We start from the raw sequence: 16005 nt of genomic DNA on the forward strand, positions 1-16005 counted from the left end.
AAGAACGAATTTCAAGAGATGTCTGGTAGAAAGGTGTAGAAGTTGATGACGCCCTTGACGCGTCGAATGGGAGTCATGTGACCCCGTGTCGCGTCAACAATTCACAATAATCAAGCAAAAAATACAAGAAAATATAATATGTAAGCCCCACATAGTGAATATTGCATACAATCAGCTACTAGTACATCGCGTCGATCCGACAAGTGCTATGAGCCTCTCAAATTAGCTATAGCAGGAACCCTGCGTAAGTCAATGACACCAACCAACCGACATTCCAGTGCCATCGCTATACGTTCAATGTTTTGCGACTTATGAGTCTGCCAGTCTATCTCAAAAACTCCAGGTCTATCAGCACCGGCGAACCATGACCATATTCTCGTTTGAGTCTACTCGACATAATTCAGTATTAGGATATTGATAATAGCTCACTGAAATGCTCGTACCTTCAAGTCGTACACGTGTAACCATCCATCCCCACCTCCTGTAGTTAACCAGTGATTATCAGGACTGATATCAAGTGCATATACAGGACGTTTATGATCTGCAAAAGCATGAAGACATCGGCCGGTGACAGAGTCCCACAGACGAGTTGCACCATCGAATGAACCGCTGAAATCCTATGTGAGAAGGAAGTGTTTGAGGTACAAGAAACAACACTCACGTAGCAATCAGTTCATTCTCGGTGCCTGGCGGTTGATACCAGCCAATTGTGCTTACAGAATGCTTGTGGCCTTCGAGAATGGTGACTTGATCGTTGTCAGAACTACCCAGGCCTGGGATGGAATCGGCTTCTGAAGGTATTGAAGCAGAAATGTTAGATACATTCCATATCCTTGTCGTCATATCGTCTGAGCAAGATGCAAGACGTGTCCCAGAAGGATTGCACTTGATCTGATTGATTTCGTCGGTGTGTCCGCTGAATGAAGGCGTATATCATAATCGATAAGATATAGTCTCTTCGCAGTGACATCAGACGTACCCGAAAGTCTTGATTGACTTCTCTTCGTCCACACTAAATATGTGAACTTGTCGATCGGCCCCACAGCTCGCAAACATATCGTTGTTTAACCAATCCACGTCTAAACAACAATCTGTAAATCCGCGTTGTAAGTCTTCGAGCATGTTGATCATGAATGCTTGATAATTGTCTGACCTTTGTGACCGTGGTATTGCCGATGCAGCTTTTTACCAGCAACGTCCCAAAGACATGAACTTCCATCCAGACTTGCTGTCAAAAGCCAACGACCTGATGTTGAAAACCTTGTTGTGAATATTGGACCCTTTGAGAAGAACTTCAGTATCCCAAACGGCACGCAGGATATTGTCAAAGCCCGACCTTATGTATATCACTTTCAAAGTACATTTTGCCTGCAGTGTCACATATTCGCAATCTGGAATCGTATGAAGCAATGGCGAGTAACGTCCCATCTGGACTCCAGCTCAAACAGGTCAAATCTGCGGATTCTGCCTGAGAGAACGAGTCGATTGTGATGGGTTCTCCGGCCTGCGCAGAACCCGCCATCGACTCAGAAAGTGTCCATATCTTCACTACAGCATCCTTAGAGCTAGATACACATCGTGAAGCCAGATCCGTCATTGAATTTTGGAGACCTACCCAGAAGCCAACAGGTTATAATTGACAGGATTGAATGCACATACAAACACCTAGATGTACTATAAAAACCAATGCATGCATACCAGTAGATAGAGCGAGATCGTACCTCCGTAGCATGCCCAGGCATTAAAGTGATGACATTCGGATCAGTAATGTCGTCAATAGGTCCTTGGAGCAATTTCTTTGGTTTCGAAGCAGGTTTTTTGGGAGGATCTGCTGCCTTAGGTCTTGCTGCGGTAAGGTCAGATGGAGGAGGAGAGCAAAATAGTGAGCTCTACAAACATTCCACAGGGGTATCGACATCCATGTCATTGGATTCCTTCCTGGTGCGTTTTTCGGTAGTTGTAATACTTCGCGGTAGAGGACTGATCTTGCGGTGCGAAACGTCCTGCATTAAAACATTGCTTTGAATCGGTGGAGCTACCATCATCAATGGGGGAGCAAACGTCGGTGCAAGGAAAGTGTGAGATTCAGGAGGGTTCGGAGAGCATGTATGGGGTTCAAGGAGAGAGAACATGGCCTTGCATTTGATTGCAGCCTCTCCACCTTGGAAATGGCATTCGACTTCATTATAGAGTAGTGACTTGCTCAATAGTTCGACTAGTTCTCCTCTAGGAACGTGTTTTTTGAAGACAGGTGATCTCTCGAGTTGGGCCTCCTTCACGAGAGTGTAAGCGGAATGTTCAAAGCCTGAGTATAAGACGCGAAATGAGGGAAGTCGTTGGATAGTTCCGAGTAATAATAGATACCAGAGTCTCGAAAATATGCGTATATCAGACGATTGATTTCATCCGAAGTGATAGAGATTGGGGACATCCTACAAAAGAGGACTTAAACTGAGACTTAGAGAAAGCGGCAAGAAGTTGTTTGGCCGGATATAGACGCCCAACCGGTCACCAGACTTCGGCGCTCTGGTGCTGACTTTCGTAGTGTGGTCAGCGTTCCGCAAGATGACAGACCAACTCCGAGAATTGAATTGTACCCGCTTCTTTCCTTTCTTACTCCGGCCATGGATGACGATCCTAGTCAGTTCAACGTTGAGCAGGGCTCAGAAGATTTGCCAGAGTTAAATTCTTCCCATGGAGCCGGTCGATCCAATCTGCAAACTCTCCTAAGTCCGTTGCGCATCCTTATCTTTTCTCCCACCACTGTCTTCCTGATCTAAGCACCCTTCACAGATTTATTAGCGGCGCGCACCTCTACTCAATCAAGTGTCCTCATGGGTGATTCCAGGATATACGCCGCAACCGCCATGGCCAACTTGTTATCCGCCGACCACGACTTGGATTTAGAAGGAGAATTAGGCACTGACGATGAAGAAGACGCCGACTACTTGGACGAAGACGAAGATGAAGTGATGGAAGATGACGGAGATGAATATTATGCTACTCCTCGCACAGTATTTACCTACCCTCCAGCCACTACGCCTCAGGCTGCAGGTGTGCATCTGATCAAAAGCGGGGAGTTTGGTCGAGTGGGACCCAAGATCAAAGCTCGGAAGAACAACCGGAACCTCGCTGCCGTCTTTAACAACCGTCTAACAAACCCTCATCCTGTTGTGTATAAGGAAGATTACGCCGCTGTACGTTTACTGCATTAGATGGTTTGTTTTAGGACTCAAATGATTGCAGAACATTGTTCCAAACTCCAATGGAGTGATAGTGGCCAACTATGATGCAAACATCTACACCGCACAGTACTCTAACGGCAAGACATTGATTTTAACATGGTACCACGAACAGCTCATTGCTGACCCCGAATTTCTGTAGACTCTTCATTCTTCTACACTTGCTCTCAAGGTACAGTTTCAAAGCTTCGGGTTTCATTCTAATCTGATCATAACAAAGATTTCCGTCTTCACATATACGACACTACTGCTCCTCCGCAGAGGGCAATGTCGCGGGCTGACGTAACTCAGGACCAGCCACAGACGACAATGAATCTTAATCGTAGAATACAAGGGCAGCACGGTCGATGGACAATCACAGATGCCAATCTGTCCCCAGACAATGACAGGTGTGCCGTTGTCCCATCTTTCGAGCCTTGTCTTGTTGCTTATGCATTTTCGAAGAATTATCTATTCTTCAATCGTAAGAATGCTCATTTTATATGTGAGACGCACGTAGCTAATACATCAGAAGACTTCCACTGCGTACATGTGCAGCACAAAGGAAGACAATCCCGTACAGGTTCCCATCCCGTTCCACGATTCTCCTGGTGTCCACTATGGATTCTGGGATTCAGGCCCTGGATCATTTGGGCTATTTTCTTGTAGATTCTCAGCAGACGGAAATGAAGTCATTGCTGGTGGTCGGGGATACATATATGGTATGTTATGTCATGCATTCCTCCACTTGTAATTAACGAATACCACGTACTAGTGTACGATCTTTTGGCCAATAGACGAAGTTGGTGATGTTGTACGAGTTTTCGTCATTGAACTTATTGCCTCTATAGGTGTCAAAATTCTAGCACATGCGGATGATGTCAACAGTTGTTGCTGGGCTGATACATCGTCTGGGAATGTACTAGTCAGCGCTTCAGATGACAGCTACTTGAAAGTTTGGTGAGACTCTGTTTCTCCTATGTCAGCCAAATCGGCACTAAGAAATTTTTTAGGGACAGACGATCTCTCGGTAGCTCGCCGAAACCATCAGGCGTTCTGGTCGGACATACGGAAGGTATAACATATGTATCTGCCAAGGGAGATGGACGATACGTCGTGTCTAACGGCAAAGACCAAGCGATGCGCCTGTGGGACCTACGCAAGATGCGAAGCAATGGGGAATACGAGAGGACTGCTCATATCGAATACGGCGTTCCGAACTTTGACTACCGGTCAATTTCTTCGACCTATTTCGAGACTTATACTCACGTTGCATCTATTTTAGATATCCTAGCTATCCCAGGCCTAGATACAAAGCCCATCCTCTGGATTGTAGTGTCATGACATACCGAGGGCATTCGGTGCTCATGACGCTCATTCGTTGCCATTTCTCCCCTACGGAAACAACAGGGGGACAATATCTCTATTCGGGTTCTGCAGATGGAAGGATCCATGTAAGTTGAAGTTCCACAGACTATGTTATCGAAATTTGACTAGGTGGCTTTGATAGATATGGTCGTTAGATGGAACTCTTGTTCAAGTACTTGATCGTACAAAAACGCTTCCCATACGGGCAGATCCTTCTGGTGTCGAATATTCCAGAACCGCTCGCAGAAATAATGGTTCATGCGTTCGTGATGTCAGTTGGTCACCCGAGGTGCGTCTCAATTACATCTGGTCCTTGATACAGAGGCTGACTCCTGCTCACAGCAACCCGTGATCATCTCTGCTGCTTGGGAGTCTTCCCGTCATGGAAGCACACTTGCTCGACATGAATGGAAAGGATTATCGAAGATGTCTAATTCCCTTCAGGATTGGGAAGAAAAAAGACGTCAGGAACAGACAGAAATCGCTGAGGGTGGAAGCTCAACTCGAAGGTCAAGCCGAATTCAGCAACAAAGGCTTCGTCGATTGCTCATGCCTGGGATGTATTTCTCGGTTGACGATGACGATGACGAAGATATGTAGCTCTAGAGATACACGTCGCTTGCTTTGCTATGTTAATTAATGCATGTACCCGGAGAATATCTGTATATCTACGATCACGTCGATTCTTTCATCTTTTCGGCAATGGAAACATATGAGTATTGTAATGAAAGGAGATATGAATAGCAGTAGGTGCATCGACGAGACCGACGTGATCTTAAGCGCCCAGTTGCCGAGCAATCGGCTGGCGCCAAAATCCGTCACGTCAAGTTTTCGTGTACCCACTGCAGTGTCCTCAAGTCTTATCGTTCTCCCCTCTCTATCAATCAAAATGGTTAGTTTCTTTGCTGCTGTCTATCTTCCAGAGCTTCTCGAGTTGTTTGTGGTGGATTTTGTCCGGATTCAAATGAAGGAATGGTTGGATTGGAGATTCGGAGCTAGGATGACCTTTGCGAAACTGATGGCTAACGATGAATTTTACAGAGTAACACCGATCTCGCAGCCTCTTACGCCGCCCTCATCCTCGCCGATGACGGTATCGAAATCACTGTATGTCTCTTGTTCAATTGGATAAATGGCCGGATACTAATGCATAAACTCGTTCCTATTCTAGGCCGACAAAATCGTCGCTTTAACAACCGCTGCTGGTGTTGAACTGGAACCCATATGGGCGTCATTACTGGCAAAGGCCCTGGAAGGCAAGAACGTCAAGGACTTGCTATCAAATGTTGGTGGTGGTGGTGGAGCACCTGCTGCTGTTGCTCCTTCTGCTGGGGGTGCTGGTGCCGCTGCAGCAGAAGCACCAAAAGAAGAAGAGAAAGAAGAGGAGAAGGAGGAATCGGACGACGATATGGTATGTTGCCTTAGTTCCTTTTTGATGAATGTAAACCTCATCACTGAAATTTCTGCAGGGCTTTGGTCTCTTCGACTAATTCATATCCTTCGTTTTCCTGTTTCTCTCTCCATATGATGTGCTGTCCTGTCAAACGAACCATGCTTTTACCATTACTGTTGTGTGTAATATGTTGACAATGCAAGCATATCTTCTAGAAGTAGTTAACTTAGTGTCATCAAAAACTTGCGAATCACACAGATGCAGGAAGGAATTTCAATCAAAGATGGCCATGGGGTGCGTTGCTCCGGGAAGTGTGGAACATTTTACCATGAGATTCGGTCCGAGACATTGATCCTTACATTGATCCACGCTCCGTGGGTGCAACAACCTGGACCCGCTGGCTTTTTTCGTACTTACATAAGTACGACTCTCTAGCATTTCGATCCTCAAGCTCAGCTGCAAGCAAGGTCTCAAACATAGAAATGAAACAGGATTCAGTGTTTTTAATCTCGCTTAGGTTTTGAAGCGTTTGAACGTAACTTTTTTGCGCTTGAAACTGATACGATCTTGTATGTGAACGGTCTGGACCTGGCCATGGGCTAGATGAAATTTTCATGAATCGTTATAAAATGTACTCAGGCTTTACCCCGGCTCTACCTCCGCCAAAGCACCCCATGTCAAGTCTTCCCCCCGAGCTGCTGGCAGAGATCTTCCAATACTGTTCTACCTACAATGCAGACGCCCCACTCCTCCTGGGCTCAGTCAATCGACGATTTCGGGAAATAGTGCATAGTCATCCCGCTGTCTGGTACAAACTCCGGCTTCGTCTGGGTTTCGGTACAGAATTCGCGCAGATTCAAAAAGCTGGACTGTGGTTCAAAAATCGCGGCGCGTGCCCTCTCAAGGTTTTCATGAACATCACCAATACATGTGCCCCGAGATCAGATACCTCCGAACAGGAATGGTTCTCGCACAATTATCCGTTCTTGATTGCATTATTTCGCAAGAACATTCATCGGATCCACGCATTAACCCTCCAGTCGGATACGGAGCTCAAGGCCTACCATCTCCTTGACGCCATTACGGCTTCAAGTCCCGTATCCCCTACTGAATCGCTTCAGCTTCACAGCTTACATTTCCAAATCACGGCCGATATTCCACCAATGCCATCTGGATGGTCGCCAGTATTCGAATCCTTTTCCCTCTTTCCCCAACTCGACTCACTCAAACTTATAAATCACATCCTACCCGCACTTACCCCTCCGAATATTGTACACCTCCAAAATCTTTCGATCGTTCGTCCCCTTACTGCGCCGCCGTTACCTACTCTCAAAATTTTGCGCATGATAAGTTCCGCTCCGTCGCTGATCCATTTAGACATTGACTCGCGGATTTCGGGAGAGCCGCTGTCAGATCTCCATGTGGAGACAGACTTACCTGCTTTAAAGTCATTGTCGTTGCGCATAAACAACCTTCCGTCCACATTGAAACTCTTAGCTTCGGCATCGTTGGAGAAACTTCGCCTGACGGATCTAGATGGTAGGCGGCCTCGCGCTGGAGAGGAATTGGGCAGTGTCATGGCGAACTTGACAAGAGAGTTGAAGACAAAGGATGGTAACTCAGGCGGTCTGGATCTCCTCAAAAGTTTGGAGATTGCTGGAGTACATTGCGTCTCGTCCACCAGCGCTCATTGGGACTGGTGTATTCGCCATCTACCACGACTAGAATCGCTGACTCTTAACAAGTCCGGTTTTGTGAGCTTGATCAAAGTTCTGACCGAGATACAACCAGAACATCTAGACGTCCAAGGCGGCTTCTATTGCCCTAGGTTATCTTATGTTCACCTTTCGAGTGTCGACGCCCTTCTCCTTCTCCAGGATTTGAAGATGAAAAGGCCTTCCCTCACAGTGGAATGGGACAACGGTGGGCCAGTATGGCATCATTCGATCCCTGATCACCCTCGCACGACGTTCTCATATACTACAGGGGGATACGGCTTCGCCTCATTGTTTGACTATGATAGGAGGCACATTGAGGATACTCAGGTGAAGGGGGTTTCTTTGACCGATGAGGATTCTTCCTGGTAGAGGATGAGGGTCTACAATAATATATCCTCACTATTATTGATAGACTTTAGATCAAAATACATATCTCATAATATACTATATCTATTTATCTGTATCCGTTTTTCATGCAAAGTTGCTTCCAAACATTCAATATAATAACGAGTATATAAAATGCTTGCGCCTTACAGAAGTACCGCGAATAAGCGCGCTAGTATAGCACTACGTCATAGTTAATCAAGGCTTTCTCACTGCAACCACCAACTTCAAACAATGATTCCTCGCAACTTACTGATTAGCTCTCGCTCCAGCTCTGCTGCTATTGCGCTGTTTCACACTTCTGCTCGACGAGCCGCCGCGCAGCCTAAGCATACTAGCGAAACTTACAACAAGGACGACTCGGACATGTCTCCGCCACCTGATTCGAAAATCCATCGTGTCGATCCAAATTCCGATTCTCAGAAACCGCATGAGGTGAGCTCCTACTTGCGAGAAGGCCTGCTGGATACTTACCAATCGCTGGTCCTAGGCTCCTTCAGGTCCTTATAGTCGAGTACTTTGTTTCGTCGTTGCACCCGCGGTCATTGCTGATCCAGTTTCTTTCTTTTTCAAGGTAGGAGCGGAGTCCGCAGAGTACAAGAATACGAATTCGGAGTATAATGGAGATCATGATACTCGTTATGGTGGAAAGAAACAGTATGATGAAGATAAGGGCCCTGAGACAAGCAAAGCTGATGAGGGACCAGCTGGAAAATCCTCTCAAGGCAGGAAGCCTGAAGGGAGATGAAGTGTACATGGAGAAATGGGCTCATATGCTCCCAAATCAACGTCGGTCTTTTTTTCTCATTGTAAGAACATTCCATTTATTAAGATATGTTTTTCAACAGCGACAAAGTGAATTAAAATAAATATTCCTACGTTTGTATCATGATACTAGTGCCTCTTACTCCTCTGATTCTCATGGGTGACATATTCAAATTGACCTTGTTCGTTTTTTGTGTCAAGCACCTGTTGAAACGATCACAACCTCCTCATCCAGCGCCGCCGTCGAACAACGAATCAATCAAAGTCTATCAAAGTGCCTCAGCCCGCCATTTTCAAGTTCATCCTGAATAATTGAATAATAATCTGAATCATAAACAACTTTCTGTCATGCCTGAAAGAGGAATGTCAAATGGATTTCGACAAGCTTCATTATTTCGCTACGTCGTCGAAGTTCAGTTTATGTCGGTACCAATTCTATACTGCCATCCGTTGGGCTACTCAAGGTCAAAAAGCTTTTCTAAATGTCCACTCGAAGCACGCTCGCCCTCGTAACAAATCATAAATTCAAGTTAGCGCTGGATTGTTATGAGTGTTGGTACGGTAGAACTGTTCCTTCCATTACATATCTTCTAATTCTTGCTGGAGATTTGTAATTCCCCCCGGACATCACAAAGGCTTGAACGCTATGCAGGTCCGTTTCTCATACCCTTTCTTGCTTCGTGTGTTCCGAACCTCGGTGATCTTCAAGTTCAAGCCTATATTCTTTTTCTCGTCCCGCCCTCGCAAATTGTTACTTACAGGTAAACAACGTATGCCAACGCACCTTGGTCGCAGTCATCCGATATCAGCAACCTCATCCGATTCTAGTACATAGTCAATAAATCATGCTACGTTTGAATTGAATTTATTAAGCCTCAAGCTCGTAGATAATGTTGGTTAGGCGCTTACTTTTGTGCAATCTCAAGCTACTCGGCGCCTAAAGCTTCACTAACTCACGCGCACTTCACTTGGAAGTATACAGGGTTCTGTATTGTTCCTTTTAGTCGTCGAGTATGTCGACCTCGACGCTGAAACAAGTAAGCTTTATTAATTGAAACGTCGAATACTTTTTGATCCTCTCCCAGGCAGCGGCGCCTTCAACACTGCAGCAAGCCCAAACTGCAGCCTTGCTCTCTCTTCTGAATCTAAACACTGAGCCAGTAACTTCCTCATCCTCCCAATCGTCGAAAGGCGCAAAGACACCAATTGTAGCGGGTCCACCGGTTTTCAAAATTCTTGTCCTCGATCAGCAGACGAAGGATGTCCTCGCGACTGTGCTACGTGTTCAAGATCTACGTGACGTTGGTGTAACACTACACGTGTAGGTTCAGCAAGCCCCCTTTCACCGATGTGTCGTGCTCATTAGTCTCCAAGGCAATTACACTCTACGCGACCTCCATTGCCTGACGTCCCGGCTGTTTACTTTGTTTCGCCAACTGCTGCGAACATTCAACGAATTGCGGAGGATCTCGACAAGTGTTTATACGAATCTTTCCACCTCAACTTTGTTGAGCCTCTGCCACGGGCCTTGTTAGAAGAGCTCGCAGCCTCGGTGGCGCGTGATGGTACAGGGGAATTGGTTCAAGAAGTGAGTCCTGATTGTTCGAGAGTTTCAAATATCTTACACAATTCTTTCCAGCTAATAGATCAGTATCTCTCCTTCATTGCGCCATCTTCATCGCTCTTCTCCCTACTGCCTCCTTTACCACAAGCATCCCCTGCTACACCTGCTGCGGCAGGCAGTTCAACCATTCCTTCCTCGACCTACACAATCCTCAATTCTCCCGTCTCAACCGAGCAACAAATCGAAGCAGAAATAGAACGAGTGGCGAACGGTCTCTTTAGCGTTATTGCGACGCTTGGTATGGTCAACGTTATGTTTGTCTCTACTCGTAGTTACTTATACATTCTTGAATCAGGACATGTCCCATTCATCCGCGCACCACGAGGAAATGCCGCAGAGATGGTTGCTAAAAAATTGGAAACCAAAATCCGAGATGCCCTTATTACTGCCTCTCGATCACATTCTTCCTCTCTATTTTCTCAAGATGCAACGGGTCTTTCAAATTTACAACGGCCTTGTGAGTCTCATGAAACCGGACAAGATAGTATCAGACTTATTTATTCATTGTCATTTCAGTACTGCTTATACTGGACCGAAATGTTGATCTGGTCTCGACTATCTCTCATGGGTGGACCTATCAAGCACTGGTGTCTGACTGTCTCGAGATCAAGCTCAACCGTGTGGTGGTCACAGAGCCCCAGAAACGCACCTATGACCTTGATGCGAAAGATTTTTTCTGGGCTCGGAACGCAGCCAATCCGTTCCCTTCGGTCGCAGAAGATATCGATACCGAACTCACTAAGTACAAGCAAGATGCAGCTGAAATTACGCGAAGTACAGGAGTCAGCGATGTTAATGATATTGCCCAACTCGATCTTTCTACCAATGCTGCCCATCTCAAGACTGCCATCACACAATTGCCTGAGCTGACTGCGAGAAAGGCGACTCTAGATACACATATGAACATCGCTACAGCATTACTGGAACAAATCAAAAAGCGAGGTTTAGATGAGCTTTTCAGTACTGAGGAGGCTATCGGTAAACAGGTATGCAACTCTCTATTTGTGGGATATACACATTGTAGTGATAATTTTGTTTCTTTCAAGACCACTCAGACAATACTCGAGATTTTGAGGAGTTCTCGTACAGATGGCAACTTCACTCCCTTGGATAAGCTTCGACTAGTATTGGTCTTTTATCTGTCTTCCCCTGACATTAGCAAGGACGATGTAGCTGAACTAGAGAAGGAGCTCAAATCAGCAGGAGCCGAAGTTGCTGCATTTGACTACGTTCGAAGGACAAGGGAAATCTCGAAAATGGCTGTGTCGAATACATTGGGAGGAACTTCTACGCCTGTGGCTGGAGCTGTTGGACAAGGAGCCCAGTTGTTTACAGGATTCAGCGTTTTCGGGAACAAGGTGAGTATACTAGATGTTGCACATTAGACTACCTTCAGACGAGAGATCTCTATCCCAGTTGACCGATCGATTGAAGGAGGGTGGTCTTGAGAACCTCATTTCAGGTGTCAAAAACTTTCTCCCCGCCAATAAACTACTTCCGGTCACCAAATTGACAGAGGCTCTCATGGATTCTTCTTCAGCCTCCAATCAATCACTACAAGAAACGGACGAGTATTTGTTTTTGGATCCTCGAGCGCCCAAGCACGTCAATGCTGGAATGGGTGGACCTGGGAGCAGCGGGGTGAGCAAAGGCCGTCGGATGGCTTTCGCGGAAAGTGTCGTCTTTGTTGTAGGTGGGGCCGGGTATGTCGAATATGGAAATCTCGAGGAATGGGCGTCGAAGACTGGTAGAAAGGTTACTTATGGCGGTACGGAGATTGTGGATCCGGGAGGTTTCATTTCAATTTTGCATGGTTTAGGGAAAGATAGCAGTGCTTGAATTTGCAAAGACTTTTTTGGATGGATTTTATATGACACCAATAATGTTTCTGGTCGGTCATGAGTCATTTGAAGTCACCCCCGTTGTTCCCCGATATTGAAGCTGCTGAAATTTCTCTATTCATGATCTTGCGACAACCAAACTGGAATTGGGTTTACAGTCCCTTCCGTTGTGTTTAGTATTGGAGCTGCAGGCGTTTTTGGTTCAAAACTTTCTCAACGTCATGCGCTTTAGTAGATGACAACATTGTCCTTAGGTACTCCAGACGTTGTGTGTATTCAGCATTACGAATATTCACTAATGACTGTCGTAGTCGAACAAGCAAAGCATGATTTTGTTCAATACACCTCACTGGAAAAGGAAATCAATTTCTCGCCAACTACTCGTTGAATGACAAAGGCAAGACCGAAGCGTATATAGTTATCCCCGTTTAGTGTCAGAGCGCTTTCGACAGTTTCCCCTGTATCCGCTTCAAAATCGGTATACACCCTCTCATACGCGATGATATCACCGTCTTGTACACCATGTCAGCAGCAAGGATCTCAACGACTTGATTTGGCGACGGCCTTTTTGAATGGGAACACCTCATATATAAAGGTCTCGTCTGTCTTCGAGTATGTGCTTGTCAACAAATATTGTCTCTCATGCAATCCAATGTGTCTAATGGACCGACTTCACTTCGAAAAGGTCAGGCGTGCATTTATTGCAGAAGAAGAAAAATGGTTTTAAAGTATTTTCTAACACGAGTGTGATATCGTCCTTACCCTTCCTATAGAGATGCGATGGCGCACGACCCATTTGCGGTCAATGTCGTAGAGGACAGAGACCAGAGGATTGTGAATATACTGATCGTCAAGGCCAATCACGTATGGAAGCATTGGAGAACAGCATAGCCCGCCTCAAAGCACGTATCTACGAGCTGGAAAACCCTGGTGGCCCCATGGGAGAGACAGTCGTTCTACGCCAGCCCTATTCTGAAACCATGGGCTTGCCAAGTGGAGATCATTCTGCGCTCGCAGGTACGCAATATCTGAGGATGATGGTAGTTCGAACTTATCCTTTGACAGGTCCTTCTCCCGGTGCGACGAACGCGGTCGCCTCGACATCCCCTGCGCAACCTCCGAAAGAAATAATTTCGACCCTGTATGTTCCTAAATTCTACGGTCTTGTTATTCCGCAATCTAAAAAACTTTTTATAGTTTGGATAAATTCTTTGAACATGCAGCTAGCTTTGGTTTTTTTCTTTCCGCTGATAATTTTCGAGCTTCAACTCTTCTCCCTTATCCGATGGGAGATCCCAGACGTCCTCTTAACTCGCTCCTGGCCACTGTGTATTTATTCGGTTGTCTTTTCTCAGACAATCCAGCTTGGCAAGCCCGGTCTCCAGAATATCTTGCACAGGCTCTGCAAAGTACTGGTTTGCCTGGTCTCGCTGGCAATCATCCCCAGAAAGTTCTGCATACCATCCAAGCTGAAGTCCTGCTCGCCAATTACTTCTTCTCAGCTGGTAGACTGCTCGAAGGCCGATACCACGTTTCTACTGCCATGTCACTTTGCGTTGGAAGTGGTTTGAACAAGATTCGTTCGCCGGATGTCATGATGACGATTGACAACCATAATGATCTATTTCCAAAAGCTAATGGACCCGTCGAAGTTGGGGAACGAATTATGGCTTGGTGGGTAACTCTCTCTTTGGATCAAGGCTGGGCCGCGGCTTTCGAGGTCAACTCTTACAACGATCTGATCATTGCTGAGACTGAAACTCCGTGGCCGTTGCGCGTTGAAAACTACCTGCGAGTAAGTGTACCTATATGAAGAAATTACATCGAGCAATTGCTCATCCAACGTTCCCTGGACCCGCAGGGCCAACTGACCCCGAACGCCCCTCGATCAAATCTTACCGTCCAAAGTTTTCTTGATGGAGCAAATAGAGATAACTCACCTCAATCTTCACCTTTGGAATTGGCAGCTAAGGCTTCGTTGTTGTGGAAGCAAGCCCATTTGCTCAAAGAAGCTTCAACAGGCAAGGATTTACATCGAACCACTTCAAGTGGAGGAGTTCACTAATACACTGATTTCATAGCCGCAAACATAGGTGCACTCCTTGAAGCCACTCGGGATCGAATAGAGGAGTTGTTGGTCCTTTTGAATACTTTGCACGATAGGGACTCTTCAGGCTTCCCACTGTTGCTGGCCCGTGGTACAGCCCATGCTGCATTCATAAGCCTCATTTGTCTAAGATCCAGCAACGCCGAGAATTTGGAAAAGGTCGTGTATAGCTCGCTTGCAATTTTGGAGATAATTCGGAAGCTAGAGCCTCGTAACAAGTATATCAATCCTCTGTTCACGGTAAATCAGATAACAGGCTACGCGCAGGACCTACCTGATATCGTCTGATCACAGATGTTGTGGACTCTTGCGAACAGGTCTCTCATTAGCATACTGCAGAGAATACCTAATATTCCGGACAACAAGAGGAACACCATTGTCACAGCTATGCAGAGCGGATTATTAGCCATGGATCAGTTTGGTACGAATTGGTCTAGTTTAACAAGTTTAGTTTATTTGTCCCACTTTCGATTGATGGCTGACCTTCTTCTAGAGTACGAAGTCCACAAAGTTCATGAAATGCTTGCAAATATTTGAAACTGTAACTCTGGAAATTTACAAACCTGAAGAGACTCAAAATTTCTTGCATATAACGTACATACAACCCGTATATAATCTATGATACTCGAATGTTCATATTCAGTGATTCCACTAAGAAGGTAAGTAGACATACGAAAAATAGATCACTTGTTTTTGTTTGTTGCACTGACATCTGGAGAGCTTAAGCCCAGACCACATAAGAACGATATTCGCATGGAGGCACCCAGATAGACAAAGCCCACACTACCCCAGACCAACGCATTCCACTCCCAGACTTTCCAAAACACGTCCATACCCAGAGGCGCCATGGATAACAAGTGACCACAGTCTGCTACAAGCAGACAAAACAACATTCTTTTCCAGGTCTTGATTGAAGTCGTAGAGGAAAGAACCAGATGCTCATTCAGAGCAAAGAGCAGGTATAGATTCGCAAGCTGAAGCAGAACCATGTTCATCTGAGTAGTCACCACCGGTGTAGTGGGCTTGACGATCGAGCCATCAGATAGAATGAGATCGTCCAAGTAGTTCTGGGGTTTGAGCGCAGCAAAATAAGCTCCAGCAAGGGCTGAAATGGGCTCGATATATAGGAAGAAAACAGTGTAAGGGAAGAAGGGTATCGATCTCGTCGACATGGTGTCTGGTTTGGTAAACTATATTTTCACACGACATCTTTCGTCAGTCTCATGGTTTTCTCGGATTTTCCCGGGGTTCCCAGTGTTTCTTTCTTTCCATGTTCTACCGCAAAATTAAAATTAATCGTTGGCCCTTTCCATAATCTTCTGGTCTAGGCTTCTACTTAGGACCTTGTGATTAACATACTTATTACTGGCCAATTGCCTTCGGTGCTTCCAGGTGCTTCCCCGTCGGGACGTCTTGCGATAGCTTCAAGTTGGCCCAAGCTCAAGTAAGTATAGGAGATGAAACTTCGTTAGGCTCGCCCTACTAGCGAGGGGTTCCGGTCCATGCAGTCTTGCGATACAGTTATTGTGGGTGAACGTTTGAACCTCTGAGTTCTTGCTGTCTATAGCAATGCATATATGCAAA

At 45.8% G+C, this 16005-nt stretch overlaps 8 protein-coding genes across 8 annotated transcripts; 6 read left to right on the forward strand and 2 right to left on the reverse strand.

Moving 5' to 3' along the window:
• Nucleotides 1-117: 117 nt before the first annotated feature.
• C8R40DRAFT_1076406 (WD40-repeat-containing domain protein) lies at nucleotides 118-2501 on the reverse strand. The gene is made up of 10 exons (XM_046226926.1): nucleotides 2365-2501; nucleotides 1898-2305; nucleotides 1722-1846; nucleotides 1616-1665; nucleotides 1337-1565; nucleotides 1154-1280; nucleotides 980-1091; nucleotides 662-916; nucleotides 444-609; nucleotides 118-386 (listed from the first exon to the last, which is right to left on the reverse strand). Exons 1-10 carry the CDS (start codon nucleotides 2429-2431, stop codon nucleotides 207-209), a joined length of 1719 nt encoding a protein of 572 aa, XP_046092166.1. The 5' UTR covers nucleotides 2432-2501; the 3' UTR covers nucleotides 118-206.
• C8R40DRAFT_1269682 (WD40-repeat-containing domain protein) lies at nucleotides 2502-5406 on the forward strand. Its single transcript, XM_046234026.1, has 13 exons — nucleotides 2502-2730; nucleotides 2794-3197; nucleotides 3247-3322; nucleotides 3385-3414; nucleotides 3463-3631; nucleotides 3687-3705; nucleotides 3757-3943; nucleotides 3997-4023; nucleotides 4073-4181; nucleotides 4235-4453; nucleotides 4507-4675; nucleotides 4732-4878; nucleotides 4932-5406. Exons 1-13 carry the CDS (start codon nucleotides 2625-2627, stop codon nucleotides 5187-5189), a joined length of 1920 nt encoding a protein of 639 aa, XP_046092167.1. The 5' UTR covers nucleotides 2502-2624; the 3' UTR covers nucleotides 5190-5406.
• Nucleotide 5407: 1 nt separating this feature from the next.
• On the forward strand, nucleotides 5408-6291 carry C8R40DRAFT_1138194 (60s acidic ribosomal protein-domain-containing protein). The gene is made up of 4 exons (XM_046229451.1): nucleotides 5408-5481; nucleotides 5631-5696; nucleotides 5761-6000; nucleotides 6059-6291. Exons 1-4 carry the CDS (start codon nucleotides 5479-5481, stop codon nucleotides 6077-6079), a joined length of 330 nt encoding a protein of 109 aa, XP_046092168.1. The 5' UTR covers nucleotides 5408-5478; the 3' UTR covers nucleotides 6080-6291.
• A 10-nt stretch (nucleotides 6292-6301) lies between these two features.
• On the forward strand, nucleotides 6302-8278 carry C8R40DRAFT_1076411 (uncharacterized protein). Its single transcript, XM_046226927.1, has one exon. It carries the CDS (start codon nucleotides 6597-6599, stop codon nucleotides 8067-8069), a length of 1473 nt encoding a protein of 490 aa, XP_046092169.1. The 5' UTR covers nucleotides 6302-6596; the 3' UTR covers nucleotides 8070-8278.
• Nucleotides 8263-9041, forward strand: C8R40DRAFT_1076413 (uncharacterized protein). The gene is made up of 4 exons (XM_046226928.1): nucleotides 8263-8519; nucleotides 8575-8598; nucleotides 8659-8873; nucleotides 8933-9041. Exons 1-3 carry the CDS (start codon nucleotides 8319-8321, stop codon nucleotides 8830-8832), a joined length of 399 nt encoding a protein of 132 aa, XP_046092170.1. The 5' UTR covers nucleotides 8263-8318; the 3' UTR covers nucleotides 8833-8873; nucleotides 8933-9041.
• A 749-nt stretch (nucleotides 9042-9790) lies between these two features.
• On the forward strand, nucleotides 9791-12638 carry C8R40DRAFT_1076415 (SLY1 protein). Its single transcript, XM_046226929.1, has 8 exons — nucleotides 9791-9886; nucleotides 9935-10170; nucleotides 10224-10437; nucleotides 10489-10711; nucleotides 10769-10930; nucleotides 10990-11459; nucleotides 11520-11831; nucleotides 11890-12638. Exons 1-8 carry the CDS (start codon nucleotides 9863-9865, stop codon nucleotides 12310-12312), a joined length of 2064 nt encoding a protein of 687 aa, XP_046092171.1. The 5' UTR covers nucleotides 9791-9862; the 3' UTR covers nucleotides 12313-12638.
• A 542-nt stretch (nucleotides 12639-13180) lies between these two features.
• C8R40DRAFT_1164495 (uncharacterized protein) lies at nucleotides 13181-14958 on the forward strand (the record flags this gene model as incomplete). The annotated part of the gene is made up of 7 exons (XM_046230510.1): nucleotides 13181-13331; nucleotides 13380-13455; nucleotides 13512-14109; nucleotides 14176-14362; nucleotides 14408-14661; nucleotides 14716-14842; nucleotides 14915-14958. The coding sequence occupies 7 exons, from the start codon at nucleotides 13181-13183 to the stop codon at nucleotides 14956-14958; spliced, it is 1437 nt and encodes a 478-aa protein (XP_046092172.1).
• Nucleotides 14938-15676, reverse strand: C8R40DRAFT_1076420 (uncharacterized protein). The gene has a single exon (XM_046226930.1). It carries the CDS (start codon nucleotides 15591-15593, stop codon nucleotides 15105-15107), a length of 489 nt encoding a protein of 162 aa, XP_046092173.1. The 5' UTR covers nucleotides 15594-15676; the 3' UTR covers nucleotides 14938-15104.
• Nucleotides 15677-16005: the final 329 nt, after the last annotated feature.

This window comes from Lentinula edodes (assembly GCF_021015755.1).
Source record: "Lentinula edodes strain Le(Bin) 0899 ss11 chromosome Unknown C8R40scaffold_1, whole genome shotgun sequence".
NCBI lineage: Eukaryota > Fungi > Basidiomycota > Agaricomycetes > Agaricales > Omphalotaceae > Lentinula > Lentinula edodes.